Below are 16,497 nucleotides of genomic sequence, written 5' to 3'. Positions count from 1 at the left end.
GGTGAAGAGGAACAAATGCAGGAGGAGAATGTGAGCGAAATAATGGTGTGCATGATCATCTGTGTCACAGCTGAGGGCAATCAGCTGTCAGGGTGGAGATGGTGAGAATGATTCAGATTCTATAATGCCAGGATGTGATTTATTTTTACTGATAGAACCCAATCAGAAGCATGTAATCTACTGATTTGAAACTGCGGTCATCTTGCTATCCATGGATCACAATGTGGTGAAAGATAAGAGATTGAAGATGTGACCGATTCCTGACTGACTTTGGTATTAAGTCAGGTGTTAAATTCATATTTCACTCATGTCAACCACAGTAAACCATTACATCAGCTCACAGCAATGAGTGGTCTTTCTAACCCAAACTACTTTGTAGATACTGAACAAAATTCACTTCTTAATGATAGGAAAAGAAATAAAGCCAAATCAAATGAATCCAGATTCAAAGACGTTGAGGCAACAAAAAGAAATAGACCAAAGAAGCCAAACTACACCAACTGGTTCTAAGTCAATCAGTCCAGAGAAGCATTCCCTTCTTATGAGAGCAGTATGTAACTAAAAACAAAACTGCAAAGCTTTTTGGTGGCAGTTGTGTGGAGCTGTTCTATCCCTCTGGCAAATTCAATAACACGAGACGACTGTGAAAGACTATAAAAGCATCTCCTCAATCTTTCAATTGTCTCCTCACATCCTAATCAGCAGTGAAGTACATATGAAAATAAGAACCATTTCCAGCATGGAGCCAGTTACTTCCACACTCTGAATTCACAATTAATAGAGATGAGGACCACAGAATTAGAAAAGAGAGAGAACAAGCCACTAAAATCAAACTCAACTGCATCTGAAGAGAGTCTACAAAGCACTGAGCTCCTCTAAAAGTGACGTTCAACAGCATATTAAAACTAACAGCTATCAATTTATAAAAACACATCACAATATTCCACACATGCGTGAACTAAATGCTGGGATTTTCATGTGTAAACCTCCAAATTGTCATGCTATCGTACACAACTTACTGTAGATTAAAAGACAAAGAGAAAAGAGGAAGCTCCACATTTTCCATCAAGAGGAAATAAAGGCCATTTATCATGGTTAGGACTTTGTCTGCTAATCTTGGCATTAAATTGACAGTTAATGCCAAGATCAGAGAGAGTGGTTTAATATGATTGCAAACATGACACACCATTATATTTCAGCCATGTTCAAATAGTTCTGAAAATACATCCTTAAATCTTTGAGGTTATCACTGATATCGCAGTAGGATGGGGAACTGTGATAAGAAAGAAACTGCGGTTTCTAGTCTTATCAAACAGATGCCAGTGATGACTGCAAAGAGTGTCAGATAGAAGAATGTATTACCTTTCATTTGAACACTGATCTAGGAGGAAGCTTTAGGAAAAGCTGGTAGGATAGGAACTGGCGGGGTCAAAGGTCAGAACCCAAGTGTGACTGTGTGTGAGATGAAAAGAGGCTTTGGCAAAGTCAATGCCTCTATCCAGGCCCTGTTACCTTGTTTGCACCAACAGACACACTCATACACACATATGCACACTTATTCAATACATATGATATAATGTAAGCACTGTGCACCAGATTACCCAACAGAAGGCTGAGGAGCAGACTTGTAACTATGGAAACACCCAAGACCAGATCAAGTGACTGTAGTCCTATTAAAAAATCCAAAACTAGAAACACAATATTGTGGCCAAATACTTAATCACTTTCTAAAATTTGTTTCCATAACCAGTTGAAAGTCACAGTGATTAACTCTGGTAATGCAAACAAGGTAACAAATAAAATTACAAAAAAAAAAAAAAAAAGAAAAAACATGGAAAAAAATGTTATTGTCTTCCAATGGGATTAGTTGATAGGCTTGTTAGGGGAAGCATGTTTAAGAAAGCTTTGTTTTACCCTAGGAGCTATAACCTTAAGGTTTACTGCCCTCGGTGTCCTCACATCTGTAGAAATATAAAGGACTTCAATGTACTTCATTGTATTGTGTGAAAAAAACAACACTCTACTGTGGTTTAAATAACACTGGTTCATCATTGACACTTTTGATCTGTGTTCTTTCTTTTTTTTTTTTTTTTTTTTTTTACTAATGATGCAATAGTTTGTGACACACAGGAAAGATTTAGTACATAAATGTGAAGTTTACAATGCTTGTGCTACACTCAGAATGCTAGGGAAGGTAATGCTGGCAATGCTGTTGACCTCTGATCTCATTATCACTTGCCGTCACAGTGGACTGCCTGGATAAGGATTTGTCTGCATATCTTAAAACGTTAGTAAAACCACATTATGCATAAAAAGTAAAACCAGATGAAAATGTCTTTAACGGAGCCTCTAATTATCCGTCTGTCCTAGGAACACTGGATATACAAAATGACATATCACAATTCTGAGACAGACTTCAAATGTTTTTTTCATTAAATATGTGCCGTTAAAATGATAAATGAATGTGTTTACTGCTAATCCTCTTTGAGTGGGATTGTGTAAGAATTAAGACTTGGGACATAAAGACTGTCACACAGTACAAAGTGATATAAATAGTTGATAAACAAGACTTCCCTCTCTGAGGCTGAGATACTTTAGTTTGCTGACTCTGATGTCTTTGCCAACATATGAATAAAAGATGTGAAAAAAAGTTGAAACCATAACTCCTGTCTGTGTCATCATTTTTCTGTGTTTCAACGATAGTGAGAGCTTTCTAGTGCGTTTTTCTTGTGTTTCTCTTACCTGGCTCCTGCCACAGGTGACTTCCTCCCAGGGTCAAGTGATGATCCTAGTGGCTCTTCTCCCAGTGACCTAGTGTCTTTATTTAGTTGCTGTAGTCGTGAACTGAGCTCCCCCATAACGGATGGTTTTCCTCCCTCATCTGTACCCAGACCCAGTCCCAGCCCACCTAGATTGCCCAAACTCCCAATACCTAGTCCCACACCTGGTCCACGAGGCTCCACTGGGTCTCCCCACAGCTTGGACCTCCGCTGGAAGAGGTAGCGTGGCTTGGTGGGGGCTAGTCCAGTCACTGAGGCTGAACCACCTGGGGGTAGCCCAGCTCCTCCAGCTGCAGCAGCAGCCAGGGCAGCAGCCTGTTGCTGTGATAGCAGCTCACTGTCAGAGCTCTGCTTCAACAGAGGGTCCCTGAAGGTGACGGGGCCTTTACTGCCTCCTATCTGTGACTTGAGTCGTGGCTTAGGAGGCACTGGCGGCTTGTCGAGCACAAAAGTCTGCCCGTCAGCATAGGAGGTGTGTGTGGTGTGTGTGTCGGCAGGCTCGCCGCTTTCTGAGGACAAGGTGGACATGCTGGAAACTGTGGAGACGGTGCTGGTGGTCTCGAGGTGGTGATCTCGCTCTCTCTCGCTGGAGCTGCGTGTGTCAGCCTCCTCCACGCCTGAGTCAGCCGCAGAGCCAGACTCACCCACTGGTGGGGGCTCCAAAGGGTCAGAGGGCTTCCCTGAGACAGCTGCTGCACTGGGGGGAGGTTGGGGCTGGGGAGGCTGAGGCTGGGTAGGTGTCACAGTTGGGGTTGTTGGTGTTGAGGGAGTTTGGGGTGTTGGTGTTGTGGGGGTGGTAGGTGAGGTGGCAGGTTTAGTTGGGGACACTGATGCCCCCTGTGTCTGTGCCTGCAGCCCGTTTGCAAACTCATCCGGTGGTGGGACAACTCCAATCTTTCGTAGTTCTTCTCGTGTTTCCTCATCACTGGAGGACAACATTGCAGGGGGCAGGGTCACTGTATATGGATCCACATCCTCTTCAGAACTTCCCTGAGCCAGACTCTTTTCTTGGGCTGGACTAGAAGGACGTGGAGTCTGAGGCTGGGCTTGGAGCTGAGACTGGGGCTGGGAAACGGTGGGACTGGGGGATTTAACCCGAGGACTTCCAGATTTGCTTGGCTCTGTTGATACTGCAGCAGTTGTCTGTTCTAGTTCTGAACCTACCCCAACAGCCTGACCATTACTGGTGGCATGGACCATGATCAGCCCTGCTGTCTTCTGCTGTGACGTATCCATAATACTGATCAACATACTTTTCTTATCCTCTATTCTCTTCTCTTCCTTCCTCTCCTCTACTCTGGCCTCCATTTCCTGTCGGAATGATACAGGTGACGGTGATGTGGCCACTGTGGTTTGGTGGGTTGTGGGAGTAACACTGAACCCGTTGGGGATCCAACTCCATACCCTGCTGCCTTCGTGCTTTTAGGGGAGAAAGGAGGGGATGTGGCTGCCCCTTCCCCATGTGGCGACTCTTTGGTCTGAGGTTCAATTAATATAACACCCTGGCCTGCCCGCTCCTGTTTAGTCCTTGGCTCTGGGCTGCCAGTTGGGGACTGACTCTGGGAGGTCAGAGCCCTCTCCCTTGCGGCCAGCGCAAGAGCCAGTGGTGAGTTGGGGTCCAAGGGCTTTCCTGTAAGAGGATGGATAAAGGTGGTCCCACTGGGTGAGGGGCTCAGTGCCAGGGCAGGGGGAGGCAGCTGGCCTAGTTCTCTGGTGAGCATCCGTTCATCAATGGAGTGAGACTGGGTAAGAGAGGGGGCCTCCGAGCTGGTGGCTGATGCCCCCTCCATGGTCCCAACAGAAAGGAAGACAGTGGATTTCCTCCGTTCCTCTAGACGACGCTCTCGATCTTTGACTGCTCCAGCAATTGCGGCAGCAAAAGGGCCCTTACCCGGAAAAATAATCTCTCCCTGGGCACGCATACGCTCTCGTTCAGCCATCAAATGCTGCTGGTAGTAGTCTGCACGACTGGTGTGTGTGTGCCCATGGGGATGTGGGTGTCGCCCTGAGGGTGAGGTCTCTCGTGAATGGGCAGCTGCTAAGGCCAAACTAGCTTTTTCTTGTGCATCTTCCACCTGTAAGAAATTAGAAGTGAAAGTCAGGGGATCTTTGCTATCAGAGCAAAGAATTTAGCAGATCTTGTGTACAAAAGAACCTACCTGTAGTTGTTTCACCAGTGGACTTTTCTTCCTCTGGGGTTTGGTGGGTGTGTACAGTCCAATGCTAAACTGACCCACATTGGCATAAGGGTTGTCAATAACCCGTCCCTTCCGTTTGATTCGCTCAGGTGGAGTAGCAGCAGAAGGACGGGGAATTTCTGTAGGTTCTACAGGTAGATGAGAAGAGTCCTGAAGTATGATCATGGAGCGTGCTTTTTTCTGTCTCTCGATGTGTGTGGCCTGCCGCTGAGCAGCTTCATAAGGCAGGTCCAAACTGGAGGGCTTGAAGCTAGAGCGTCCTCCAGGCTCATGGCCTTGACTCTGTGTTCTGGATGGGGGAGGAGGGGGGGCAGAAGGCTGGTGGGGGACCTGTGTCTAGGTAATAAGGAGGAGGAGGAGGTGCTGTTTGTGGAGGTGGTGGGATGGGATGGGGCTGGGAGTGGTCTCTGAGAGAGTCTGTCATAGAGGAACTGCGGGGGAATCGGTGTTCACCTGCCAGCGCAGACAACCGATCCTCCTCAGTGGCACCTAAGGAGGAAGGAAAGAGTACATATGGCAGCATTAAGGCCAATTCCATAGGAGGCTCTGTTAACTCAAACTGTCAATAATGTACCACGAATTGACAATATATAATATTATAAAATATGTTAATAACATATGTAGTTGAAGCTACTTTCAATTGAATTCACAGGTTTTTATATACATGAATGTGATAATCTATGTTGGTAGGTATTTGTTGCTACCACATTCACTTTGAAAACTGATACATTTTCAGTTAAAGAAATGATTTCCTGTTGTCAGTGTCATGTGTAAAGAAGTGAAGAATAAACTTCTTGCATTACATACTCTCTACACCTTCTACATGTCAATATATTACCTATTGTTGTTCTATGAATAACATACACTATCATTCACCTCACTAGAAAATGTACAGGATAGGTGAAAGTTTTACCAAAAGACTTGGTCCGAGACATTCCCTTTGGTAATGGTATATGACCTCTCTCTAGGCCGGGGTGCAGAGCTCCATGTAGCGTCATCCCTTGTCTCTCAAACAGTGACTGTGGCACAACAAAAAAATGATCCCAAATCACTTTTTATATGACTATGTATGGCGTTGGTTGTGTGAATTTTTCAGTATATTAAAAAATCACATTTATGTATGCCAACACAGTGGTGTCTGCCAGTGTGTTGAGTAGGTGCACTCACACTGATCTCTGCTGGTGTTATTCTCCTGCTGGTAGGCCGTTGTTTGACAGTGGCTGCTCGGTAATCTGCCTCCGAGGGTTGAGAGCGCAACATAGACTCTTGCGATGCCAACATTTCATCCAGTCTCTCTGTAAAGGTGGAAATGAGTCAGAACTAAATACTGAGACATAAGATTAAGAAAACACTGTGTCATCATTTTTGATACACAAATTAGAATTTCTCTGTCGGTTCAATGTTGGAGGGAATAATCTCTGCACTGTATCTCATTATAACTTCACTGTGTTTCCTTCATGACCACAAGGTAGTGGATGTGGAGAAGTGAGAAAAACAAGCATAGAAAAGAAAAAGAAAATAGTGTAGAAAGAGAGAGTCCACTTGTTTCCAGTTTTCAGGTTTCTGCTCTAATCAACGCTGTTTACATTGAAACAGCAATGATAAATTATCTTTATGAAGTTCACAGAGGTGTCAATTTCTTGTCTCAGACTCACCTCCTCTTCTCCTCCGAGCAGAAGCTTGGTGAGGAAAAAGATAGTGTCAGCGGAGGAAGGAAAATGACAAGAACAAGCCAACAGAAGTGACTATTCTAAAAGTTAGGAGACACACCAAGTTTTAATGACAAAGAGAAAGCAAAGATATGACAGAAAAGGGGGAGAGAGAGTGGCGTTTCCATGCTGGGTCTTTGGCGCTTACCCAGTTCTTCCAGCTCAGCGGTCATGGATTTGGAGCGCAGTGTCAGGGTAGTGCTAGGGGCTCTCTTAGGTGGTGGTGGAGCTGTGGAGAAAAGGCATGGTGTTGAGGACGATGTTGAAGTGGATGAAAATCCTTTGGCTTTGCGGCTCAGTGCCCTCCTGGCGTCCCCCAGACGTCCAGCCCATCCTGTCTTCATTGCTGTCATCTGGTCAAATTCAGATGAACTGGATGCGTCACATTTAGTCAGGACCTTGTTTAGGTTACGGTTGGAGCCCAACTTCTTCATGTCTCTGTTGGTCCGACAGCCAGAGTAATTGTCAGTCTGTCTTTCAGTTTCTTAGTCTTTATCCTGCAAGAACTGCCCTCTGTTGAGAAGCCCAGAGGCAGTAAATGTGCAGCTCAGTCCTCCCTGTAACATCCTTAGCTTTGTGAATCTTACCAGTACACACTGAACAACAGAATTTGTCTGCCACCATAGGCAGAATGTGTAAAATAAGTGTGGTAAGGAAAGGGAGAACGTCGTCCATCTTACTTTTAATATGCTGCCTGTCTGGAATTTGCTAGGTGTGCATAGACAGAAATGCACCGATACACTGATTTAGACACACATGCATCTCCTCCCACATGTGGGACCACATGCAGATACACAGAGAAAAGTCCCTGAGGGAGGACATAATGACATGTGGGTTGACAGACGAAGAGAAGACAATAAATTCAACAGCTAGAGAATGATGAGCTGAAGACTTTGTAACCCAAAGCTCAGGGGAGCCTCCCTATCCCACTATACACACAAGACAACTGGGTTGTCACTACTCAGAGCGGTCACGTCTACCAAATATTAGCTCCACATGCGAGAGTTAGAAATACCAATAAAAGGCTTTAAACAAGATTACCTGGAACTTAGTAATAGAGCTAATTATAAAATAATATTGCCATATATTCAAGCATTTTAGGTTTGTAATAACTAAGAAATAACATGCAGTTACACAGTGATCATAAAGACACAAATATAAACAGTCGTTAAATACTGTGACAAGCTCAAGTTTCCTATGAGCACCCCACAATCCGAATAGATCAGCGCACTCTATCTGAAACCGACCGTCCAACACTCAATGCACCACTGTAGATCTATACCTATATTAATCCCATAAATGCCCAATTGCCTAACTACAACTGAACTACCCTGCTGTTGTCAGCAGATGCAGATCCAGTGTACATACGCCGTTCTGGTACAGTCCATATCAAACATCTTCATTTTCTCACCAGTCTGCACATTCTGGTACAGTAGCAGTGAGCAGAGGAGATGGAGGAGGATAGAGAAAGAGAGAGGAACAGAGACAGAGTCACAGGGAGAGAGAGAGAGAGATGCTTTTGCTGTAATGTAATGCTTAATTCAAACATGCAGTGTAGTCACCATGGCAACGGTGGCAGTAGTGAGGCCTTGCACGGTGCAGAAAATGTGCTTTGTCTGTGTGTTTGCTCGCAAGTCTGTGAGCACATCTGTGAGTGTGCAGTTGTGCAAAGGTATGGCACAATATGCAGAGTAAGATCCATAGGAGAAGCAGAAGGGCTAAAGGGGGGGGTTCAACACAGCTTGGGAGGTAAAAAAAAAATTAGGGAAGTTTAAAAAAAGGAGTGAAAATCCCACTCTTCTTCAGGTTGAATCGTTATCTGTGTTTTAGTACTTCTATCTTCCAGCCAGCATTTAGTTCACAACAAAGGAAACTTACTATGAGTTAGTTTTTTTCCCCTTAATTCTTCTTCTTCCAACAACATATACTTAGTCTCTGTAGACAAGCAAGCAATAGAAGTCATAAAGCAAAATGGACAGTGTAAAATCTCCAGATTTGAGGTAAAAATTACTAAAATGAATCAGCACAGCTATCAACACAGCCATACCTACTGTAGGTAACAGTTCCACCATCATGGTCTTACATTGCACAAATGTCTTTTTATAATGAAAGCAAGCAAAAATGATGACAGATATGATTTATGACATGCCACTCAGGCCAAAAGTAAGTTACTAAACTGAAGTTCAGTTACGTTTTTGTCTTATGTCTGGCATCAGCCGAAAACTAGATTCAACCATAAGGGAAAAGGCATTGCTATAAAGAAAGATGCAAAGATACAGCAAAGATACAGGGGAGAAAGAGAGAAAGTTAAAGATGGACCAGAAGTAGCAGCAGTAGCTGGACTTCGTTGATTCAGTGCTGTCCTAATAAAAGTAGGTCAAAACCATTTATCACTGTCTCTATTCCTCAATAATTGCAAAGGAAGTGCACATTCCACTCTGCAGCACACACAAACTCAATAACAAGCACGCAAGTATACACACACACACACACGTACACACACACACACACACACACACACACACAAACAATTCCAGTGTACACAGTCCAGAGGTCATAGTGCCAGGAGTGTGTGGGGGCTGAGTACTGGCGGAGTTCTGTGGTTGACATGGAAACCACATAAATTTACAGCAGGGAAATGTGGTAGAAATTACCTTGACAACAGAAACACACATTTCCTATTCTTTACACTTTAACGCTTTACTATATACATGTCTCTGATACATTTAAATTTTAATAAATGAAAAAGATGAAATGAAAAATATTAGACTATCAAACCAAACAACATTATAAAACTGTAATGTAAAATATAACGTCACAAATATTCACTCATCCTATCCATCGAGTCTTTACCTTTCTTTCGTACGACCTCCTCAGACTCAGGTTTGCGTGTCACGGACACTACCTTCATCAGCAGTCTGTTGCCCCCTTGGCGGATCAAGGAAACCACCTGCTTATGGCCTACTTTCACAACATTCACCCCATTAACCTGAAGGTACACACACAAAAAGACAGTTTCTGCGAATGTTACACCAACAGCATTACCAATGTCAGGTTAAAGCAGGTGAAGCACTACACATGTTTAAACTAAGAAATGATTCTCACGACTTAATTGAAAAAAAAGAAAAAAAAAAAAGAAAAAAAGGACATTCCATGAAAAAAAAATCAACAAAGACAATTATTTAATGCAAAAAAAAGCAGTTTTACTTTGAGTACGATCTCATGATTGACAGAAAACAGATAAAGACTCAATCACTGGAAGGTCCAATAAGGACAGATGAAGATGTAAGTTACGAGCTGTCTGAAATTACCTCAATGAGGAAGTCTCCTGTCCGCAGGCCGGCCCTCCACGCCACTCCCTCCACATCCACAGACTCCAGGTACTGCAGGGCGGGGAACGCTGGGGTTGGTGTAAACTCTTCAATGGGTGTTTCAGCTAAAATGAAACACACACAGAACACCCACAGAGGATAGGGACATTTATAGCTTCCTTTCATGTATATTTTTTTTGTGCTTCATTTGGAAATTAGATCAACACTACCCACAACAAGATCACAGAGAGAAAATGTATTACATGCTGAAAGGAATGTAAGAAAATATCTGCTGCTGGTTGAACATTTCTCCATTTAAATTACCTTGGAGATATAATATAAGCTTAAACTTCTCAAAACTTCTCTTTAGGATTCATTAAAAACTGCTCAATAAATAAATGCACAGTGTTTAGTTGTATTTATTAAACTGCACGCAGTTGCTTGAATGCACACATGTCTTTATAAAATGGACACACTTGCATACTTTAGGTGAGCGTTCTGCCATGAGTCCATTTAATCTTGGCATGAATCCAACTAAATCACTGACACATGAGAGCTTCTCAGAGGACCATTAAGTGAACTGCAGAGGGTTTGTGTATGAATGAGTGTGTGTATGTGTGTAGGTGTGTGTGTGTGTGTGTGTGTTTACGGGTAGCGGGGAGTAAAAGACAGAGTGAGTAAAAGAGAGCAGGGGCGAGCCAAGATCCATGGTAGTGAGTGATGGAGCAGTAAAGCACACTCAGACTCCCGGCAAGGTGCCTGAGAGGGGTTGCCATGGTAACCAGCCTGAGCAGGGAGCTGGCACGTGCATGAGTAAAATGAATTTGCGGTGATGGAGATGAGTAGAGAGGTGATTTCAGTTAAAATGTGGATGGGTGGGAAAGGGATCATGAAACATTTTGAGAGGATAATGGATGGGAAGGATATGAAGGATGTAAGGGAGAGAAGGGGAACAAAAACAAGGACAGGAAGAGCAAAGATGAGAGAAATAAGAGAGGAGAGAGAGAGGAGTGTATCTCTACAAAAGCTGAACGCCATGTGTGGGGAACAGATGGGACAGCTAGCTGACAGCTCAGCCAAGGATGACGCCACCGAAGGGGCTACACACACATGCATACACACAAGCAGGGTGCATCTGAGTATACAAGCTGAGTGTTGACCAAAGCTGGTTGTGCTGTTGATTCACACAATAACAATATACAGTAAGCTGCACTCAGTGACTCAGATCAACAAACTGCTTCTCACGTCTAAACTCGCACACGTCGAAAACAGGCAGGTGGGAAATGTGCAAATGTGGGAATGTGGTAAATTTGTTGTTTATGTGCATGTCTCTGTAGTCATCTCACCTTTGGCTCCCCGCAAGACAAAACCAAACCCTTCATTTTCTTTCTTCTGTAAAACAGCATTCTTCTCCTCTATGATATAGTCACTATGGAGGAGAGAGCAGAGGGAGAGCAGGTATGAATCCAGCACCATCCTCTCCAACACAAAGAGAGAGAGAGAGGTGTGAGGGCAGGAGAGTAAAAAGGGGTCAGACGGGCAAAGGGGGGTGGAGAAGTGGGTGGAGATACAAGCCACACACACAGAAACACACTCACACACACACACACACACACACACACACACACACACACACACACACACACACACACACGTGTATATATGTACAGTTATACATCCTTTCCTGTTAACCAGTCTGGTTAAAAGCCAAGCAAGTATAGTCTAGGACAGCCAAGGCTACACTAGTAAAGAGAGACAAAAAAGTAAAGAGACAAGGCAAGCAGGAGTAAGGGAGTGGCTGGGAGAGAGAGAGAGAGAGAGAGAGAGAGGAGAGAGAGAGAGAGAGAGAGGAGAGAGAGAGAGAGAGAGAGAGAGAGAGAGAGAGAGAGAGAGAGAGTGTCTTTATGATTGAAATATCTTTGGGATAAAACCTAGGAGTGCATCAATCTCCTGGTTGATCCTTCAGATGAGACTGAGCTGAGGAGGCTGTGGAGGGCTTTTGATAAAGAAACTGACAGAGATGGCTGAGATGCAATATTATCCCCTGACTAATGACAGAAGAAATGGGAAGAAATTCTAAGTGAGCAGTTCATCACTGCCTGATTTTCCTGTGTGTTAAAGGATGGAGGTTATTAGACGGTGTTAACCTGCACTGCACAAACTAGAAAAAAGCGTATGTATATATCTCAAAGTCTGATGTAGCCAAAACCAAAGCAGAAGCAGCAAAGCTTTCACCACAAAGCACAATTCACGCGAGTGGATTTTTGTGTGAGTGCAAAATATGTGTATTATTCTACTATTCATTGTCCTCAATGACTGATTAGAATTTTTGTGGTCTGTAAAAATCTAAGTCAGTTAAAACTGATGAAGACGACAGATGTGGATGGATGGGATTTTCTGAACAGCTGAGTTGAAACATACAGTGCATCTTGCATCTTTTAATCTAATTTTGCATCACACTGACTGAAGGGACTGTGAGCAGCTTGACAAACTGTCTGAACACACTGACAAACGCCATACTTATATTATCAGTATATTTAACAGCATTTCATGATCTTTAGCATTATGAGCCATCCAACCTCACAACTGAGGCAGATGTAGAGGGCTAGTGGTCAGGATGTAACTAAGTGGGTGGCTGCAGTCTCCATTAGCTTATTTACACTCCACTCTTTCAGACTTACCAAGGGAAAACAGAGCTCCTGCTGCTGGAGCCAGGAGACCCATAACAAACCTTTCTGCAGGAGGGAGGTCAAAGGTTTGATTTTTATAAAGAGCTATCTACCACTTTTGCAGAAATTATTATGCACAGATTCCTGTGTTGGTTATGCATCAGTAAGATGCTTTGTTTCACTCCAGACCCTTTTATCCACTACACTTTCATCTCTGTTCCATGGCCCAAAATGCCACATTAATGCACTATGCACATCGTCCTTGTTCCAACTCTCTGGCTGCCTACATAACTGAATAGAGCAAACATCTCTGATGTCATACATTTTAAAACAGTATACTCTCCTCAAAATAACACTGATCATTGACATTTGTGATTATAATATTCCTCAAAGTGCACTTCAGATTACCATCAAAGAATATTGAACTCAATAAGCTTTGTCCTGCCTGGACTTCAAGCTGGCATTTGCAACATTGGGGAGGCAGACATTTTATTTGGATATTTATATATTGCCTCTGCTGCAACTTCAAACACATACACTGAATGTTTTAGTCTGATGCTTCTGATGTACAGCTAGACATTATATAATCTTCGGTTAGCCTAACTTCTCCCATTTTGATCACAGGTACCACATACCATTCTACCACTTGACTGAAAAGTTTATGTCCGTCGAACTGCTAACACAATAAAGCAGAAGCTCTAGTAACAGAGGTGACATTTAGTCCAAGTACAAAATGAAATGGAAGACACTGACATTTCGTAAAAGGTTAAGAAAGTGGGTGGAAACAATGCTCATATGGCCTAACTCTGTCTCTCACTGACAAAATAGTGACATTAAAGTAGGAATTTGCACCTTAATAAAACCTCACATAATTTTCTAATTCATCCTCAGTGGAGTGTGAGCGCTCATAATGATTCATATTCACTATATGTGCACATTTACTTATATTCTCTGCACAACAAATGTTAGCCTGATGTAGGAACAACAAAAGCCATGGATTAAAAATGAAAAATAAATCCTTAAAAAAATAAATTGAATCCACAGATGCACACACATATTGAAAAACACAGTTATGCAATACAATGTAATGTGTTACAATTCAAACTGAATGCAATGGCAGTCTAATGCCTTTAGATGGCAGCAGCTCTGCAGCACATGAAAATCTTGACACATGAACTTATCACCTCTGCATAAGGAAGGCAAACTGATGCCTGTGCACATGTACTGTATCTGTCTGTGTATATTCCACTTGTTGATCGGTGGCTTGGAAAAAGAGGCTGTACCTGTATGAGGTGAAGTTGTCGTAGGATCCCACAGTGTAGTGTCTGAACAGTCTCTTAGTGCGGTCCTCTCGAGTCTCTGCAAAACAGATTAGATGCCTCTTAATCTACTTTCTACTTTCTGTATTAATATTCACTGGTTATACTGAATGCTGACACCAACTACTGAAAAGTTAAATTAATAAAATGTTTTCACAGCGGGCCACCAAAATCATAAGTCAGTGTATGAAGTAAATTAAATTGTAACCCATATTAGAGACACTCTTGGCGCAGTATCATGAAAGCAAGGTCAGCCACATTAACTAGTATGAGGTGTTCCTGCTGCATTTTTCAGAGACCGGAGAAAATGAGGTGAATCTGCACCCTTTACATGAATACAATATGTAAATAGGACTATAACAGGGGTGCAGCTATTAATTTCGATTAGTTTCAGTTCTGCTGTGACTTTATACAAATCCATAAAAATCCAAAAATGTCAAGGCCATTTTTGCTCCAGCTTTTAACATGTAAGTATAAAAATGTGCGCAAAAATTTAATTGAGTTAGCACAGAGAGGAATTAAGCTACCACAGAGAAGCAATTATCATTAATATGCTTAATCTATTATAACCCCTGAATAACTGTGAGTATTTTTTTTATCTAACTGTAACACACGATTCTACCTAAAATGTTTTCTTAGGGAAATTTATTACAATGTGGATTAGCTTTGAGCTACACTGATATACTGCGGCTCCTGTCACTATGTGGGTGGATTTATCCTATGGGAGTGTTGATGGAGATCGATGCCCTGCCCTCATCCCCATAATACACACCGCACCTTCACTAAACAGTGATCTGCTGACTACACATCTCAAGACTCTTCCAGACACACAGAACCTCTTAATTGGGCAAAGTGGATGATGTGAGACACACAGCATACGTTACAGAGCCAGGCTGCCTTTCCTGTCGCTTTTTGCCATCTGGTATTTTATAAAAGTAATCTATCAGGCTGTATATAGGTTTAGGAGAAAGAAAGACACATGGTAAAAAAAAAGAAAAGAAAAGAAAGACAAGGACGGACATGAAAGTAGATGAGCTGACGTGAAGAAGCTGCCATCCTCAGATCCACTTGTCTGTGTGACTGTGTGTGTGAGTGACACACTGTCAGCTGAGAACAACTTCAAGCTCTGATAACTGCATCCACTGACACTTGGTGACAAAAACAGAGGAAAAGAAAAGGCCTTTTTTCTGCCTGTTCCAACTTCTCAATGTTCTTAACATTCACCCATAATCTAGCTTTCTGTTCCTTAGATAAGTCCTTGAGTTTTCATCTTGTACCGTCTAATTAGGACATGTTTTTAAATTTTTGGACATTAAATTGTTTCTGCAAAATTTACAATGCTCATGACCAAAAACCAACAAATAACAAAAAACAAATCCAAAGATAAAGAGGCCTGTTGCTTACTGGCTGTGTTAACTGCTGTACATAACTAAAAACAAACAACAGCACTTTAAAAAAAAGAAGAAGAAAAAAAAAGAAAACAAACTTGCAATACTAATGATATACCTGATTTGAACCACTCTTTGGTTTCGGTGGTGTTCTGATTATTAACCTGAAGGCAAATCACAAGCATTTGTCATGAAAGTGCACCAAAACTCATCAATAGACACATTAGTCTTCAAGAAACTTGGCTTGAACATTGTATGACTGAATATCTGGATCCATGTATGTATTTCCCTCCTTCCAAATAAAGAATTAACGAAGTGTCATGTGAAAACCACTTGAAAATTGACATTTTAAAAATTCCCATGCTTCATATCTGGGCTATCGGCTCATTGAAATGACTAGGGGTGTTAGAAAATATTGTTTCTGCAATATATTGCGATATTTCTCTTCACAATACTGTATCAATATTAAAAATTACAGTATTGATATTTTTAGGTATTTATTCAAATGCAGATATTGCAGGGGTTCATTATTGTTTTTTGTTTTTCTTTTTTGTTTATATTTTATTTATTATTATTTAACACTCCTTTATTAAATAATGTTAATTCCTTTGTTGGGATTGCACGAAAATAATGTTATGATGTTAGTTCTGAACTAATAGAATATGAACATTTGAACAGGATCTTAAACTGTAATGTCTGTAAAACATAATTTCAGTTTGAACACAGGAACATTTTGTGATATAACATTAGATCCTGTTGTGATCGAATAAAAATGTGTTTAGTATTTGTACAGATTTCTGGTGTAATTCAATTCTTCAAGGAAATAATCATTAAAAAAAAAGAAACAAATAAAAAGTTCCCTTTTTAACAGTATCATGATATACCGTGATATATTGTATCGTGACCCTAGTATTGTGATTTGTATTGTATCGCCAGATTCTTGCCAGTACACAGCCCTAGTAATGACTGTACGGCCTTTCCAACTGATCTGCAGTTTGGTGTTACTCTTGAACATTCTGGGCCTGAATTTTTAGCAGGTTGAGCATGATTTTATTTTTTATCTGTTATGATGTAGTACAAAGTGGCATACATGGCCTAAATGTGGACTGAGTTGGGAGTCATT

At 41.9% G+C, this 16,497-nt stretch overlaps 1 protein-coding gene across 1 annotated transcript in view; it reads right to left on the bottom strand.

Moving 5' to 3' along the window:
- shank3a (SH3 and multiple ankyrin repeat domains 3a) overlaps nt 1-16,497 on the bottom strand; it is a 189,552-nt gene that overhangs the window by 7,955 nt on the left and 165,100 nt on the right. Inside the window, 12 exon segments of the mRNA XM_030137099.1 lie at nt 2,743-4,123; nt 4,126-4,855; nt 4,940-5,287; nt 5,289-5,467; nt 5,892-5,997; nt 6,146-6,273; nt 6,634-6,657; nt 6,836-6,916; nt 9,541-9,676; nt 9,999-10,123; nt 11,345-11,427; nt 13,951-14,026. Coding sequence (XP_029992959.1) covers nt 2,743-4,123; nt 4,126-4,855; nt 4,940-5,287; nt 5,289-5,467; nt 5,892-5,997; nt 6,146-6,273; nt 6,634-6,657; nt 6,836-6,916; nt 9,541-9,676; nt 9,999-10,123; nt 11,345-11,427; nt 13,951-14,026 — 3,397 coding nt within the window.

The sequence above is a fragment of the Sphaeramia orbicularis genome, chromosome 6 (assembly GCF_902148855.1).
Source record: "Sphaeramia orbicularis chromosome 6, fSphaOr1.1, whole genome shotgun sequence".
Lineage (NCBI taxonomy): Eukaryota > Metazoa > Chordata > Actinopteri > Kurtiformes > Apogonidae > Sphaeramia > Sphaeramia orbicularis.
The sequence above is the reverse complement of the archived record's forward strand: the minus strand, read 5'-3'. Positions and strand labels throughout refer to the sequence as shown.